A 16,187-nucleotide genomic window follows, 5' to 3' on the forward strand; every position below is an offset into this window, starting at 1 on the left:
GGTCCCACCCGCCTCGCTCGGTCCTGTTCATGCACCAGCCCGCCGCGCACGAGCCTCTCCGCCGCTTTTGAGGGCCTTCCCAGCTCCAGCAGTGCATGCTGGGAAGCCCCAAAGTGTCTCCGCGGCACCCAGGATAAGCGTTCGGAGTGGGGGAGGGGGAAAAAAGGGGGGAGGCGAATCACTTTATGCTAATAAGTTCGCGCGTCCTTTATGGAGACTGGCCAGGGTTTTTGTCCTACCAACCAATCCCTTTAAGAACAAGGGTGGGCCCGTCGAGATCGCTCATGCTCATTGGGTGGGAGGTTGCAACGCTGAGGAAGAGTTTAAACCGAGAGTATCCGGGATTATTTTTCCCCGCCGTGCGGTGCGTGTCCCGGAAGTGACGTAGGCCCTGGCCGGGCGGCCGCCCAGCCCCCGCTTCCTTTCACGCTGCTGCCGCCCGTAGGTGGTTGTGGCCACCGAGCCCAGAAGGAGGTGGCGGCGGCAGCGAATGATGCCTGGGAAACTCCTCTGGGGGGACATTATGGAGCTGGAGGCACCCTTGGAGGAGACCGAAAGCCAAAGGAAGGAGAGGCAAAAGGTGCGCTGAGGATGGGCCGCGCCTCTTTTTGGGCTGCGCCGGCTTGGGCGGGGAGGGGACCTGTCTCCGATCTGATGGCCTGTCACAACCCGGTCGGAGCATCTCAGGGCCTCCCCTCGCGCAGCTCTCCTCCCTTTTAGGTCGCTCCGGGCTCGTTCCCATCTCCACCGTAACCTCGAGTAGGGCTGCACTAGGCTTTGGCCCGGCCTCCGATGCTCCCTCCGCCCTTCCCGTAGGAGCCTACGAGATGAGCAGACTCAAGATCCCATCTCCGCGGAATTTGTGCTTTCTTTACTCTTTTTCCTTAAGCAGCGAGGCCTGTTTGGTTCTTGTTGGCCGTCTTAGAAGACGATTAAGAAAGATGGTTGCCTCGAATATGTGTTACTTCTCCGTCACCCTGACCTGTGAGGAAATAGATCTTAGGTTTACAAACCTCGATAGCTAGTGTTTAGAGGCTTGAGGAAAAAGTGTCACAGCCAGCGTTCCTAGGATTTGGCTGTGATGGAGTTCGTGTGGGTTGTTTCACAAGTAGGCTTTACTGTTATATTTTAATTCAGTTCTTAAGTATTTAATGAGCTTAATTTGAGCCACACTCTTTGCTGGCACCAAGGAGTTCAAATAAGTCTCTGCCCTTAAGGACCCGGTAGAGGGGTTGTAGGGAATTCCCATCCCCACCCTCAAAGAGACCTAGAGAAAAGAAAACAGAGCTTAGGTGGGTGAGGAAGCCGTATTTGAAGGCTGACATTTGACCAAAAAAATGAAAATATTTTGTATAGTTCTAGAGAGCAGAACCTACATTTTCCTACCTTATCATCAAGGTAAACTTTGGCATTCCAGCCAACCAGTTGTTATTATTATTTGTGTGTGTGTGTGTGTGTGTGGTGAAATATACATAACATAAAATTTACTATTCTAACTCTCTTAAAGTGCAAGTTTTGTAGCATTAAGTACATTCACACTGTTCTGCAGCTATCACCACCATTCATCTCTGGAACTTTTTCACCCTCCAAACTGAAACTCTGTTCCCATTAAACACCAGCTTCCCATTGCTGCCTCTCCTCAGTCCCTGGAAATCACCATTCTACTTTATGACTATGAATTTGACCTCTCTAAATACCTTATGTAAGTGGAATCACCAAGCAGTCATAATTTTGGCTCCTCCTGAAATACCTATATCTCCTTCTGCATTCAAGTCTTATCTATGAAGGTTTAGTTTATGTGTCTATTCGAAACACTTCGGTATATACATCCAGTAATCTCTTTCCCCTTTGAAGTCTTGTTCCATTGCTATTTTTACCATTTTATTGGCATGTTACGTGCTTCTTTGTAAAGTTAGCTCACTTTTCCCTTGTGTGTCTTCCCCAAAATGTTTCCAAAGATTCTTGAGGGAAATGGCCATATATTTGTCCATCCTTACATAATAATACATTCTTGTAAATTGGTGGCTTTCACGTTGTAGATATTCCAGAAATACTTGTTGGTTTTCCTCCAACTATGAAAGATAACTGAAGATTGGGAAGCAGATTGGAGTACCAACTAATAGAAACAGCATTCGGGTAGTGATCTGGCATTGAGTTGAAGATAACTTTGGTTTTGAATATGTAGAACTATGGAGCTGGGCCTTAGATTCTCAAAACCAGAGTGCACGTGAGGAAAGAAGCATGGAAGTGTTTGTTGAAGCCATGAAAATGGTATGAAAGTATACACAAAGAACAGAGGCTTAGGAGCATCCACAGAAGGAGGAGGGAGGGGAACTATTGGAGAGGGGAGGTGTAAGAGGATAAGGAAGGTGTATAGAGTGCCATGGAAGCTGAGGAAGTGGACAGTGTCGGCACCCACGATGGATCTGATGTGGAATGATGTATTTCATCACCTTGGGATATTGGTGGACTTGGACTTGAGATCTCACTTTACCTTGCTTCATCTTTCTGAAGTATGGGGCCCAAAAGTGATTCTAACCCCAAGGCTGGCTCTGTAAATAACCTTGTTTTTCTATAGAACTTCCGGGTTTGGGGAGATGTGGGCTAGTTCAGTTAATGAAAGATCAAATGTTGTAACATGTAACTGTATAATTTATGTTAATGTAAAACTCTACTGTTTACAAAGCATTTTAATATATGTTATTTAGTTTTCACAGCTTCTCCTCCATTTTATGGATGAGAAAATTGTATGTGAAAGTACTCTATAAAATTTATGTAAATTATGGTGAAAATTTTGATGGTGGTGGTTTTGTTGCTACCACTAATAACTACTTTGTAATTTATTTTGAACGTTTGACCAAGTAATTTCAAAGTGTTAAATGGCCAAATAATTTCTTGCTGTTTGCAAATATTAAAACACTGGTCACCAGTTTGGCATTTTAAAACTAAAGTTGCAGAGTTGTCTTTTTTTCTTTTTCTAAAGTTCTATTAATTAACTAAAAAAACTTTTAAAAAGTTTCAAGGATTACTAATATATTTGCCTTTTCGTGGAAGTGTAACAGTTGGAGCTTTACGTGAATTACATAGTTTTGTTTGTTTATTCTTTAACCTGTTAATTATCAAAATTCGAAGAGGAAGCGTGATGTGAAAAGAGCATTGTCTTTCAAATCAGACAGAGCTTGATTACTAGCACTTTCACTGGAAGGAAATCCTGCATGTGAGTCTTTGGCAAGTTACTTAACTCTAAGAACTTCTATTTCCTCATCAGTAAAATGGCAAAGGTAATACAGGTTCGCTATCCCTTATCCAAAATCCTTGGGGCTAATTCAGAATTCTGGGAATTTTTCGAAGAGTAACACCCGGGTAGGGTTTGGGGCCCCCAACTTATAATCAAACACCTTAATATCAAATACGAATATGCTTACTAAGTGGAATAAATAAAGGTTATAAATAGCCTCACATCAGTTCAAGTCGAATTTTTCCACCAAAAGAGTTCAGGTTAGGTGAGGTTTTGTCTCCAAATAAGTTACCAAAAAACTTTCGGTTTTCAGAGCTTTATGGATATCGGAATTTCGGATAAGGGATTATGGACCTGTACTTCCCTTATAGGGTTGTTTTGAAGATTTAAACAAGATAAGCCGAAAGCACATTACACAATGCTAGGTAGGTACTCAATAATATTAACTTTTTTTCTCTTGGAGATATTAGAAGTTTTTGTTTGCTTGCTTTTTAATTTATAATTATAAATCTCAGGTTCTCATCTTTTTCTGAAAGGAGCTATTTTGATTTCCCTTAAATCATGTAATGGGATCTGAGAGGGGCTAGAGGCCAAGTCTTGAGAATGCAAGAAATGGGATGAGAAAGAAAGCAAGAGGTGAGGCTTAGGCTTGGCGTTAGCAACCAGTCTGGATTTCCACCAGGTAACTTTTCAAGGTGATGGTAGATTGAACTTTGCTGGTTGGGGAATCATGCTCTCAGTTCTCTAGAGTCTTAAGAGGAGAGCTTGTGACCCTCTTGTCACTGATTCTTTGTTTTTCCACAGAGTGATAGAAGGAAGTCAAGGCACCATTATGACTCAGATGAGAAATCGGAAACAAGAGAAAATGGTGTTGCAGATAACTTGGATGCTCCCAAGCCCAAAAAAGCTAAAGTGAAAGAGAAGCTAAATGGAGACACTGAAGAAGGATGTAATAATAGACTTTCAGATGAATTTTCTAAATCTCATAAGTCAAGAAGGAAAGATCTGTCAAATGGAGATATTGATGAATATGAAAAAAAATCAAAGCGAGTGTCATCCTTAGATAGTTCTACTCCTAAATCAAGCGATAATAAACTAGAGGAGGTATGAATACTTTTTGTTATGCATTTGGCATTATCCCTGAAATAGAGGCTAATTGGATTTTTAGACTAATTAGAATTGATTCCATAATGATTTCATAATGATTCCATAGTGTCTGGTGCCCTCAGTTGGACAGCTGAAACCTGATGAGCCCTTTTTCCTTTGTCCCTTGTTTTTGTCATTGTATTGCCTTTTTCTTTGAGTGGAGGTTGGGGGGTGGTCGAATGTAAACCTTTCCTGTACAGTTGGGTTCCTAAATAGTTTTTCCAAATTGCTGATCGATGGTCACCTACTTGGATTTCTTATGGTTATTTCAGTCCCTACCAGTACTCATGAATTGACATCTGACTTCCTGAAAAAAGGTACATAAAGCCTCTTGACTTTGTGTATTTTGCCTTCTGTTTTTTCTGCTTCTGTAACAATACCAACTCTAAATGATATTTAGATTGTAACTCAGTCTTAAAGCTGTTTGCATTTTTAAACAGAAATGAAACCTAAAAATGATCTGAAGAAGTCTGTTCTGGATAATTTTTGGGAGGTGTAGAAAACATGCTTCATATAGAATTTGCTTTGCTGTACTCATGGCTTTTGCCCATACCCGTTAGAGTAGATATTTTCTTGCACAGAATTTATTCAATTTGTTCTTGCGATTTTCCTCTAGCAGAGTTCATAGAGTTGTCTAGGTATCATAAATTGTTAGTAACTCAGGTCCTCTGGAAGAAACAACACTGATAGTCTTAATAATTCTTGGTAATTAATAGTTCTTTATATTTTTAAAATCTGATGGTTGCCAATAATTTAAATACATCTGAGCCTAATTTAATGTGTAATCTTCGCAGAGCTTTGGGAAAACATGTTGAATTTTTGCTTTAAAATATGGTATTTTTTTATTTGTGAATTTGATATTTGTCAGGAAGCACATGTGTTAGAGAGTTGACTGACCTAAATAAGGCCCTACGAATTTGTCTTTTGCTAATAGCAGAAGTACAGTTGCTTTTGCTTTATTGGGATTTTACCCGGTACAGTGCTCTGTATTATAATAGGCTTGGTTGTTTATTTTTTTAAATCACACTTGGGTTCAGGAATTCTACTTCTAGGCATTTATCCTCCTTAGAAGATACTCATGAGTTGTGCAGGGATGTATGAAACTCTTATCACAGTATTGTTGATACTGGCAAAAAATGTATACATCCTAAATGTCTGAGAGTAGGCAGTTGGTTCTAGGAAATATGCTATATCTATGCAATAGATGATGTCAATCCTAAAGGTTGTAGAAGAATGTTAACATTGTATTCAGGGGGTGCCTGGCTGGCTCAGTCAGTAGAGCATGCAATTCTTGATCTCAGGCTCATGAATTCAACCCCCACATTGGGCGTGGAGCCTACTTACAAAAAAATAAAAAATAAGTTATTAAAAGGTATTCAATGTACCCTATTAAATGAAAAAAAATTACAAAACAGTATATACAGTATTTTTATTTAAAAACATTTAGGGGTGCCTGACTGGCTCAGTTGGTAGAGCATGTGACTTAATCTCAGGGTTGTGAGTTTGAGCCCCACGTTGGATGTAGAATCTACTTAAAAATAAATAAATAAATAGATAAATAGATAGATACAATTTATTTGTGCATAGACTGAGGTTTGGAGGAGTGTTTGTTTCATATGTGGCTTTAGCTGACTGGATTATAGTTTTATTTCTGTTTATATGTGGCTTCTATAATGAAAATGTATTACTTTTGTAATAAAATTATTTTCTTTTAATCTTAAAAAGATAATAGCCTTGAGGTTTGCTTAAATGGCTTACAACTTCAGTTTGATATTATGTCTTTTATCTGATTCTCTGTTCGAAACCGCTATTGTGTATGGTTCTGGAACTACTTTCTTTAAACATAGCAATAATAAAGTTAACAGGTAGCTATATTGTCTTTGTTCTATAGACACACTGATTAGTACATAAAGTTTTCAATAGATGTTAAATGATTATGTCATGTTAACCTGTATATGTGTTAAAGAAATTTTCAAGCTTACAGGAACTTTTCTTTGTTTTCGTGACCTAAAACATGCTTTTTAGAGCCATAGAACAACTTTTTTTTTTTTATATTTATTTTTAGAAACAATTTACTTTGCTCATTGTGTAATTTTTTTTTTTTAGGGTAGTTTATAGGCTTCTCTTAGACCTTGTAATTAATAGTCTATATCTGTGAGTATGACTTAGATGATCAAATAGCTCTTCTGTAATGTCTCAAATGGAAATATATTTTGGTTTATGTAGTAGATGTATTTCCAAAGGGAGTTTTATTTGTGAGTTAATCATTTTAAAATGTCCTGTGGGTGGGGCATCTTGGTGGCTCAGTTTGTTAAGCGTCCAACTCTTGATTTCGACTCAGGTTGTGATCTCATGGGTTGTGAGATTAAGCCCAGTGGGTGGGCTTCACGCTGGTCATGGAGCCTGCTTAAGAGTCTCTCTTTCCCTTGCCCCATCCCTCCCACTCCTCCTTTCTTAAAAAAAATGAAAAAAGAAAAAAAAATTAAATGTATTATGGGAAAATGTATTGTGTAAACTTGTTAGTTGAAGGGATACTTTTGAAATTAAAAGGATTTTCCACTAACTTATCATGTAAGTTAATCTATACAATTTTTGCAAATACTAACTAAAGTTGTTTTGTTAGCTCATTCAGTAAAACCAAAAACGGTAAATGAATAAGATTCTAAATACCTAGTTGAATATGAACTATATCAGTTAGAACTTTGATTTCATTTTGGCAGACCCTAACACGTGAACAGAAAGAAGGAGCCTTCTCCAATTTCCCTATTTCTGAAGAGACAATAAAGCTTCTAAAAGGTACTATGAATTTTAATGGATATATAACTGAAAAATCTACAACTAGATTTTATAAAAAATCTGCCTCTTCTGACCAAACGGAGAATATAAAAAGCATAAGAGAAATAGCTGGTCTTTAACTGCAGTTATTTCTATGTCATCCTTTTTGATATTCTAACTGGTTTTTAACTTTAAATAATTTTATGTATTTGTCAAAAGTGTCAGATCAATTTTTTAAAAATTCCTCTTTGCAGTAGGGATAACTGTAAATGTCACTAGGTGGTGTATTTTTAGGCTGACATTGAGGAATATAGATTGTCATTTTCAAATAAAAATATTTTTTCCTTAAGCTAGTCTTCAATATATTTCAATGGAATCTCATTTTACAGGTCGAGGGGTATCCTATCTTTTTCCTATTCAAGTTAAGACCTTTGGTCCTGTTTATGAAGGAAAAGATTTAATTGCTCAAGCACGGACAGGAACAGGAAAGACATTTTCTTTTGCCATCCCCTTGATTGAAAGACTCCAAAGAAATCAAGAGACAATTAAAAAAAGCCGCTCACCAAAGGTAACCAGTGAAAGGTTTAAACATTACGCTAATGGAAAGGGAAGGAAAGAATGTACTGCTCTTAAGTTCAAGTGCTGCCAAGATAGAAAAGTTAGCTCTGTGGCAGAAAGTAAAAATTTAGATCCTAAAACAATAATCAGTTGACTTTTAACATAAATCTCAAGTAAAGTTGAATGAATTAGTTATTGCATATGAATGTAATGTGTGTGGATTCATAGATGTCTTTGACAAGTGTATGTTATGAAGCCAGCATGCCTAATTTTAGGTATATTTATAGTGAGTATATTTAGTGACCTTCTCTTCTTTTTTTTTCAGTCTTGATCTTTGCTTTTAAACAATGAATTTGCGGGGCGCCTGGGTGGCTCAGTGGATTAAAGCCTCTGCCTTCGGCTCGGGTCATGATCTCAGGGTCCTGGGATCGAGCCTCGCGTCGGGCTCTCTGCTCGACGGGGAGCCTGCTTCCCTTCCTCTCTCTCTGCCTGCCTCTCTGCCTACTTGTGATCTCTGTCAAATAAATAAATAAAATCTTTAAAAAAAAAAATAAACAATTTGCTAAAGAGGTATTCATTTATTTAATCATTCAGTTAATATCTATTTCACTGGTAGACTTTTTTTTTTTTTTTTTAAAGATTTTATTTATTTATTTGACAGAGATCACAAGTAGGCAGAGAGGCAGGCAGAGAGAGAGAGAAGAGGAAGCAGGCTCCCTGCGGAGCAGACAGCCCGATGTGGGGCTCGATCCCAGGACCCTGGGATCATGACCCGAGCCGAAGGCAGAGGCTTTAACCCACTGAGCCACCCAGGTGCCCCTCACTGGTAGACTTTTTAAGAAGAGATTGTGGAAATGATTTTGCTAGTCCCTATGGGATATTGGAGGTCTGCCTTAATTGTAGTAGAGAAAAGAGAAGACCGTGAAATTTTAGCCTAAAATTTGATGTTTTCAGAACCTGTATTCACTTTAGGGTTAATAAAAGTGAAGAAGGAAAAAATGAGTATCATAATTTGAACAGATATATGACTAAAACTTATTTGTTCTTTGAGACTTCTAAATAGTATTGCAATATTTAAGTAAATTCACATATATGAATATAATTAAGTCATGGCGGTCTTGGATCAGGTTGGCCAACAGGAAAAAACCTTTTTTTAGAGAGCTTTGTTTCTTAGGTGAAATTAGGAAAGATTGCAAGTAATAGAAGAAGTAGGACATGGTTCCAACACTGCTTTGAAAAGCTCTTATTCTAGAAGGACATAATTGGAGATTTGAGCTCCACCATTTCTAGCTGTTTGAACTTGGGCAAAACTCTTAACTTCTCTAAGACCTGGGTTCTTCATCTGTAAAATTAGGATAATAATGCCACCTCATAGGGTTTTTGTGAGGATTGAATTATGTAATTCACGTAAAGCACTGGTTGTGTGCCAGGCACTGTTTGAAGCATAAGGAATACAGTAACTTAAATTGACATAAATCCCTGCTACCCTGGAGCTAAATATTTTAGTGGGTGAGACAGACAATAAACAAATAAGTAAAACATAAATATTTTACATGACTTAACTGACTGAGGAGAAACAGTTAAGGGAGGAGTGAAGCATCGGAAAAGAGGATTAAGAACCTCATTGAGAAAGTGAGTTTTGAAGAGAGACCTGAAGGAAGAGGGGAGGGTATTATAAGTTACTATTCTTGTTGTCATTTGTGCTGTCTTTATTTTTTAAATTAATTTATGTGTGTGTGTGCTCTGTCTTTAAATACTATGACTTTAATGTTGAGATTCCTAGTTTTAAATGTACCTTAAGAAAAAGTCTCCTCAGTTTGAATTTCGATGTCTTTAGAGAAGTATCTTTTTATTTTTTAACCCTCTTGCTTAGGTTCTTGTTTTGGCTCCTACAAGGGAACTGGCAAACCAAGTAGCCAAAGACTTCAAAGATATCACTAGGAAACTCAGTGTGGCATGTTTTTATGGTGGGACATCCTATCAAAGCCAAAGTGAGTAGATATGTGTGGTAGTAGTGCAAAGATCTATTTGGTACTTATATCTGAAGAAATGTGAGAACACATATTTGATTCTTATATACTACTGCAATTTCTCTCCTCTCACAGTTAATCATATTCGAAATGGTATTGACATCTTGGTCGGGACTCCTGGTCGTATCAAAGACCATCTGCAGAGCGGCCGGTTAGATCTTTCTAAACTGCGCCATGTTGTGCTTGACGAAGTGGATCAAATGTTAGATTTAGGTTTTGCTGAACAAGTCGAAGATATTATCCATGAATCCTACAAAACTGGTATATCCTAATTAAAAATAAACACATTAGCCATGCTTCTTATATTTAAAAGTTACAGATTTTTAATTTCATAATTATTATTACGTCATCCCCAGTGTTCTAAGAAAACTTAAGTTACTTGGTAACTGCTCTCTTTCCACACAAGAAAGTACAATGGCATCCTTTAACTGTGTGTTACTTTCCTATGCTTTCTTTCATGTATTATTTTTTGTAGGCAGTAGTTAGATTTATGAACTCATTGTACTGATTTCTTTGCTCATTGTCCCTTCTTAAATTCTCACCTTTCCTCTGGGCTCAGTTTTCTTGATATTTTCCCCCAGTTTTGAAAGTTGACAGTTCTAATAATAGTAATGAAGTTTGTATATTCAAAATGTACCCAAATTTTGAATTTTTTATGATTTCTTTGAAGTTTGTGGAGGGGGATTTTCAAGAGCTAACTACATCATGGATATTAAGAAAGCATTTGATTTCTTTTTGTTTATTTAAGATTCTGAAGACAATCCTCAGACTTTACTTTTTTCTGCAACTTGCCCACAGTGGGTGTACAAAGTTGCAAAAAAATACATGAAATCCAGATATGAACAAGTTGACCTTGTTGGAAAAATGACTCAAAAGGCTGCAACTACTGTGGAAGTAAGTAGCTTTCTGGCATGATAGATTGTAGCTTTTATTGGTATTTGAAATTTGTTGAAGCTAAACTTAAGTTTTGGGTACCAGTTCAGACCAAATCTATCTATTTTTCTTCCTTTCCTTTTCCTTCCTTTCTTCCAGATTGATTAATTGATTAATTAATTTATTTCTCAGAGAGAGAAAGAGTGTGTGCACAAGCAGGGGGAGTGGCAGGCAGAGTGGCAGTTACGGAGTGGGACTTGATGCCAGGATTCTTGGGAACATGACCTGAGCTGAAGACAGACGCTTAACTGACTGAGACACCCAGGCATCCCCAAGTCTTTCTTTTTTTGCCTTTAGTCAATAAGATACCTGTGTATTTCTGTGGTCTGAGACTGAGGAGTAGAATAGAATAAATTGGAGGAGAAAAGTATGTTAGCAGACAAGTCCGAGCAAGTGATATACAAGCAGCTGTAGAGAGAGGCTTAAAGTGTGTAGAAAATGACAAAGGGGGCAGTTTAGATCAATTTGAGGAGAACAGCACTGGGAGGTTTAATGTGTTAAAACTTAAATGAAGGGGCGCCTGGGTGGCTCAGTGGGTTAAGCCTCTGCCTTTGGCTCAGGTCGTGATCCCAGAGTCCTGGGATCAATCCCCGAATCGGGCTCTCTGCTCGGCAGGGAACCTGCTTCCCCCTCTCTGCCTGCCTCTCTGCCTGCTTGTGATCTCTGTCAAATACATAAATAAAATTGTTTTTAAAAAGTTAAAAAAAAAAAAAAACTTAGGTGAAAAGGTTAGATCTCCATCCCATACCCTATACCAAAAAAATTCTCAAAAGAATTTATTTTGGGGGCACCTGGGTGGCTCAGTTGGTTAAGCGACTGCCTTTGGCTCAGGTCATGATCCCGGAGTCCCAGGATCAAGTCCTCTATCGAGCTCCCAGCTCCAGTGGGGAGTCTGCTTCTCCCTCTGACCTTCTCCTGTTTCATGCTCTCTCTCACTCTCTCTCTCTTTAAAATAAATAAATGAAATCTTTTAAAAATTTTGAATCTTTAAAAAAGTTTATTTTTTTATGTAAGAAAATAAACTTTTTTAAAGATTTAAGAGAGCGGGAGAGAGCGGGCACACTCATGGGATGGGGGGAAGGAGCAGAGGGAGAGAGAGTCACTCTGTGCTGAGCTGACTCTGTGCTGAGCACCAAGCCTGAGGTGGGACTTGATCCCAGGACTCTGAGATCGTGACCTGAGCCAAAACCAAGAGTCGGACACTTAACCAACTGCACCACCCAAGTGCTCCCTCAAAAGAATTTTAAAAAGTGAGCCATAGCGCACCTGGGTGGCTCAGGCGTTAAGCATCTGCCTTCGGCTCAGGTCATGATCCTGGGGTCCTGGAAGTGAGCACCTCTTCGGGCTCCTTGCTCAGCGGAAGCCTGCTTCTCCCTCTCATTCTCCCTGTGCTTGTGTTCCCTCTCTCGCTCTGTCTCTCTCTCTCTGTCAAATAAATAAATTTTTTAAAAGTGAGCTATAAAATCATTTAAAGCAGATATAGATGAACAGTTATTTGATTTCAGGAAAGGGAAAGCTTTTCTAAAAATAAAGTCAGAAGAAAATACCATAAAGAAAAAGGTGGATAATTTTCACTCCGTGAAAATTCAAACTAATAGTGTATTTAAAAAAAAAATTAAGGAGTGGGCGGGGTGCCGGCCTGGCTCAGAGAGTGTGACTTGATCTCAGGGTCACGAGTACGAGTCCCATGTTGGATATAGAACTTACTTAAAAAGAAAGAAAAGGGAAAAGGGAAGGGAAGGGAATGGAATATAAGTAATATATGCATTTATGACAGGTACGGATAGGTCACTTTCCATTTAATAGGTATGCGTGTATGTGTTACGTGTATGTAAATAAAAATGGTCTAAATAAGCAATAGTATAATGTATAAATACAATGGAATTGGTAAAAAGAATGAATGTGGGAGCGCCTAGGTGGCACAGTCAGTTAAACATCTGCCTTTAGCTCAGATGGCGATACCGGGTACCCTGGAATCGAGCCCTGCATTGGGCTCCCTGTTCAGTGGGGACCCTACTTCTCTTTCTCCCTCTGCCACTCCCCCTGCTTATGCTCGCTCTATGTCAAATAAATAAAATCTTAAAAAGAAAAGAGAATGCATTGAGTGGCAAAACCTAAATTACAAAATGATACATATAGAATTATACTATATATATATTTATCTAGAGATCATGACCTGAGCCAAAGCTCAGACGCTTAACCAACTAAGCCACCCAGGCGCCTCCTAGAATTATATTATATTTTCTAAAAAATATATTAATGCTAAATGGATTTTTCAGATATTTATGTAAATGTATAAAGATAGGTTGGAAAGATAACATCAAACTGCTAGTAATAATTACCTCCTGGAAAAGAGGACTTAACAGTACGGAATAGTCAAAGGAAGCTTTCTTTTGTATTTTGTAATGGCTGAAAATTTTGTAAGGGTAAAATATATCAGTGAAAAAAATTTATTAAGGATGTTTTCAAACATACGTAGAAATTGAATATTATAAGGGACCTGATATACCTATCACCAGGCTTTAATGATGATCTTTTCTAAACCCCCATACCTTCTTCATTCCTGCCTTTGAAGCAATCCAGTCATCATTTCATTTTCACGTAATTGTATATATTTTTTAAAGGATAAGTATTCTCTTGGGGCACCTGTGTGGCTCACTTGAGCGTCTGCCTTCGGCTTAGGTCACGATCCCAGTGTCCTGGGATTGAGCCCACATGGGGCTCCCTACTTAGCGGTGAATCTGCTTCTCCCTTCCCCTCTGCGATCTCCTTCACTTTCACTCTCTCAAGTAAATAAATAAAATCTTTAAAAAATAAATAAAGGATAAATATTCTTTAAAAAACAAAGCAAAGGGGCACCTGGGTAGCTCAGTGGGTTAAGGCCTCTGCCTTCCGCTCAGGTTGTGATTCCAGGGTCCTGGGTTTGAGCCCCGCATCAGGCTCTCTGCTCATCGGGGAGCCTGCTTCCCTCTCTGTCTCCACCTGCCTCTCTGCCTACTTGTGATCTCTGTCCGTCAAATAAATAAATAAAAAATCTTTTAAAAAAATAGTAATTTGTCAAAAAAAAAAAAAAAAAAAAAACAAACCCAAAGCAAAAACCACAGTTATTATCACAGTAGGAAAAAACCCAGTGGTTCTTTAGTATTATGAAATACCTAGTATCCACATTACCCTAGTTGTTTGTTTGTTTTTTTAGTAGTTTCAGTCTGGATCCAAATAAGATCTTTAAATTGCCACTGGTCTGGGGTGCTTGGATGGCTCAGTTGGTTTAAGTGACCAACTCTTTTTTTTTTCTTTAAAGATTTTATTTTTTTATTTGACAGTAGGCAGAGCAGCAGGCAGGGGGAGGGGGGAATATCTGCTGAGCAGAAAACCCAATGCAGGGCTCGATCCCAGGACCCTGAGATCATGTCCTGAGTGGCAGGCAGAGGCCTACCCACTGAGCCACCCAAGCGCCTCATAAGTGACCAACTCTTGATTTCAGCTGAGGTCTTGATCTCAGGGTTATGACTTCACCCTGCCTGCTTAAAAAAATAAATTGCCACTGGTTTATGTTTCTCTTAAATCTTTTTATTTAATTTTTTATTTTTTAAAGATTTATTTATTTATTTGACAGAGATCACAAGTAGGCAGAGAGGCAGGCAGAGAGAGAGAGAGGAGAAGGCAGGCTCCCTGTGGAACGGAGAGCCCGACGTGGGGCTCGATCCCAGGACCTTGGGATCATGACCTGAGCTGAAGGCAGAGGCTTTAACCCACTGAGCCACCCAGGCGCCCCTCTTTTTTTTTTTTTTTTTTTTTTTTAAAAGATTTTATTTATTTGACAGAAACAGAGATCAGAAGTAGGCAGAGAGGCAGGCAGAGAGAGAGGAGGAAGCAGGCTTCCTGAGGAGCGGAGAGCCTGATGCAGGGCTCGATCCCAGGACCCTGAGACCATGACCTGAGCTGAAGGCAGAGGCCCCAACCTACTGAGCCACGCAGGCGCCCCTCTCTTAAATCTTTTATATGTATCTCTTTTTTCTTCTAATTATTTGGTTAAAAGGAAATGATTATTTTTCAAATGATGAATTTCCCACAGTCTCAATTTTGCTGATTTGTAGTCCTAAGGTGTTCTTTAATATGTTTCTCCACCTTCATTTTCCTGTGAATTGATGATTGGATTGTAAGGCTTGCAGATTTAGATTCTTGGTTTCTTTTGAGAATGGGAAGAAGCAAGACACTGTCATAGGTGGTACAAATGATTCTTTGTGTTCTTCTTTGTTCTTTTCTGTTTTCCAGGTGCTCTAATTAATATGTATTACATTTTAAAAACAATTTTTTGAGATATATGTTAAAATGCACAGATTTAGGATATACACCAGTTTTCCCCCTACATTATTAAGTTTTATTTATTATTATTTTAAAAATTCTTTATTTAAAATAAATTTAGTTAACATATACTGTATTATTAATTTCGGGGATAGAATTTAGAGATTCAGGAGTTGCATATCATACCCAGCACTCATTATATCAAGTGCCCTCTTTAAAGCCCGATCTTTCTCCTCAACATTGTTTTAAAGATTTTATTATTTTTTAAAATTTTTTACTTTTATTTTATTTTATTTTATTATTTTTTAAAGATTTTATTTTGTTATTTGTCAGAGACAGAGTCTAAGCAGTGGGGGAGCAGCAGGCAGAGGGAAGAGTGGGGAGTCCGATGCAGGATTCAGTCCCAGGACCCTGGGATCATGACCTGAGCTGAAGACAGATGCTTAACCGACTAAGCAACCCAGGTGTCCAAAGTCAAGAGAGTTTTACAGTGAACACTCATGTAGCCACCAGCTAGATCTACCATTAGTATTTTACTATATTTGTTTTATCATTTAGCTACTTATCCTTATATCCATCTTTTTTTTATTCCTTTCATATTGCAGAAATGAGCATAGTTCTTCATAAGTACTTTAGCATGCGTATTGTTAACTAGAGCTCAATATTTACAGATTTTTTTGAGGCAAAATTAACATAAACTGTATAACATGTACAGTTGAGTGTCTGTACGTGCATGATATTGTGCGACCATAGCTTCTGTCCATTTCCAGAACACTTCATCACCCCAAAAAGAAACCCCATATCCATGAAGCAGTTAGTTCCTCCATTCTCTCTTTTTCCTAGCCCCTGGCATCACCAGTCTGCTTTCTGTCCCTAGGGACTTAACTATTTTGGTTACTTCATATAAATGTAATCCTATAATATGTGACCTTTTTGTGTTGGGCTTCTTTTAATTCGTATATTTTTGAGGTTCATATAATATTTACAGTTTTTAAAAGATAAGATTTACATACAAAAAAACCCAGAATTTTAAGTGCACTTGCTTTAGTTTTGACAGATTCATAACACATGTATCGCCCAAACCCCTTACCATCATCCCAGAAATTTCCCTCATGCCCCTGCTCAGTCAAGTCCCCCATCCAGGGATAGCCACAGTTCTGATTTTTTTTCTCTTCTTTTTTTTTTTTTAAGTGGGTGTGGAG

At 38.4% G+C, this 16,187-nt stretch overlaps 1 protein-coding gene across 2 annotated transcripts in view; it reads left to right on the forward strand.

Moving 5' to 3' along the window:
* The first annotated feature begins 419 nt into the window (after positions 1-419).
* Positions 420-16,187, forward strand: part of LOC111145143 (ATP-dependent RNA helicase DDX50) — a 36,679-nt gene continuing 20,911 nt past the window's right edge. The window contains exons 1-7 of one of the 2 annotated variants that reach the window (XM_022499832.1): positions 420-580; positions 4,043-4,342; positions 7,105-7,180; positions 7,549-7,727; positions 9,591-9,708; positions 9,823-10,008; positions 10,496-10,641. In XM_022499832.1, the coding sequence (XP_022355540.1) occupies positions 491-580; positions 4,043-4,342; positions 7,105-7,180; positions 7,549-7,727; positions 9,591-9,708; positions 9,823-10,008; positions 10,496-10,641 (1,095 nt within the window). In that variant the 5' untranslated portion in view covers positions 420-490. The remainder of the gene's footprint in view (positions 581-4,042; positions 4,343-7,104; positions 7,181-7,548; positions 7,728-9,590; positions 9,709-9,822; positions 10,009-10,495; positions 10,642-16,187) is intronic. The other variant, XM_022499830.1, reaches the window with a different exon arrangement.

The sequence above is a fragment of the Enhydra lutris genome, unplaced genomic scaffold (assembly GCF_002288905.1).
Source record: "Enhydra lutris kenyoni isolate GAN:26980312 unplaced genomic scaffold, ASM228890v2 scaffoldscaffold12, whole genome shotgun sequence".
Taxonomy (NCBI): domain Eukaryota; kingdom Metazoa; phylum Chordata; class Mammalia; order Carnivora; family Mustelidae; genus Enhydra; species Enhydra lutris.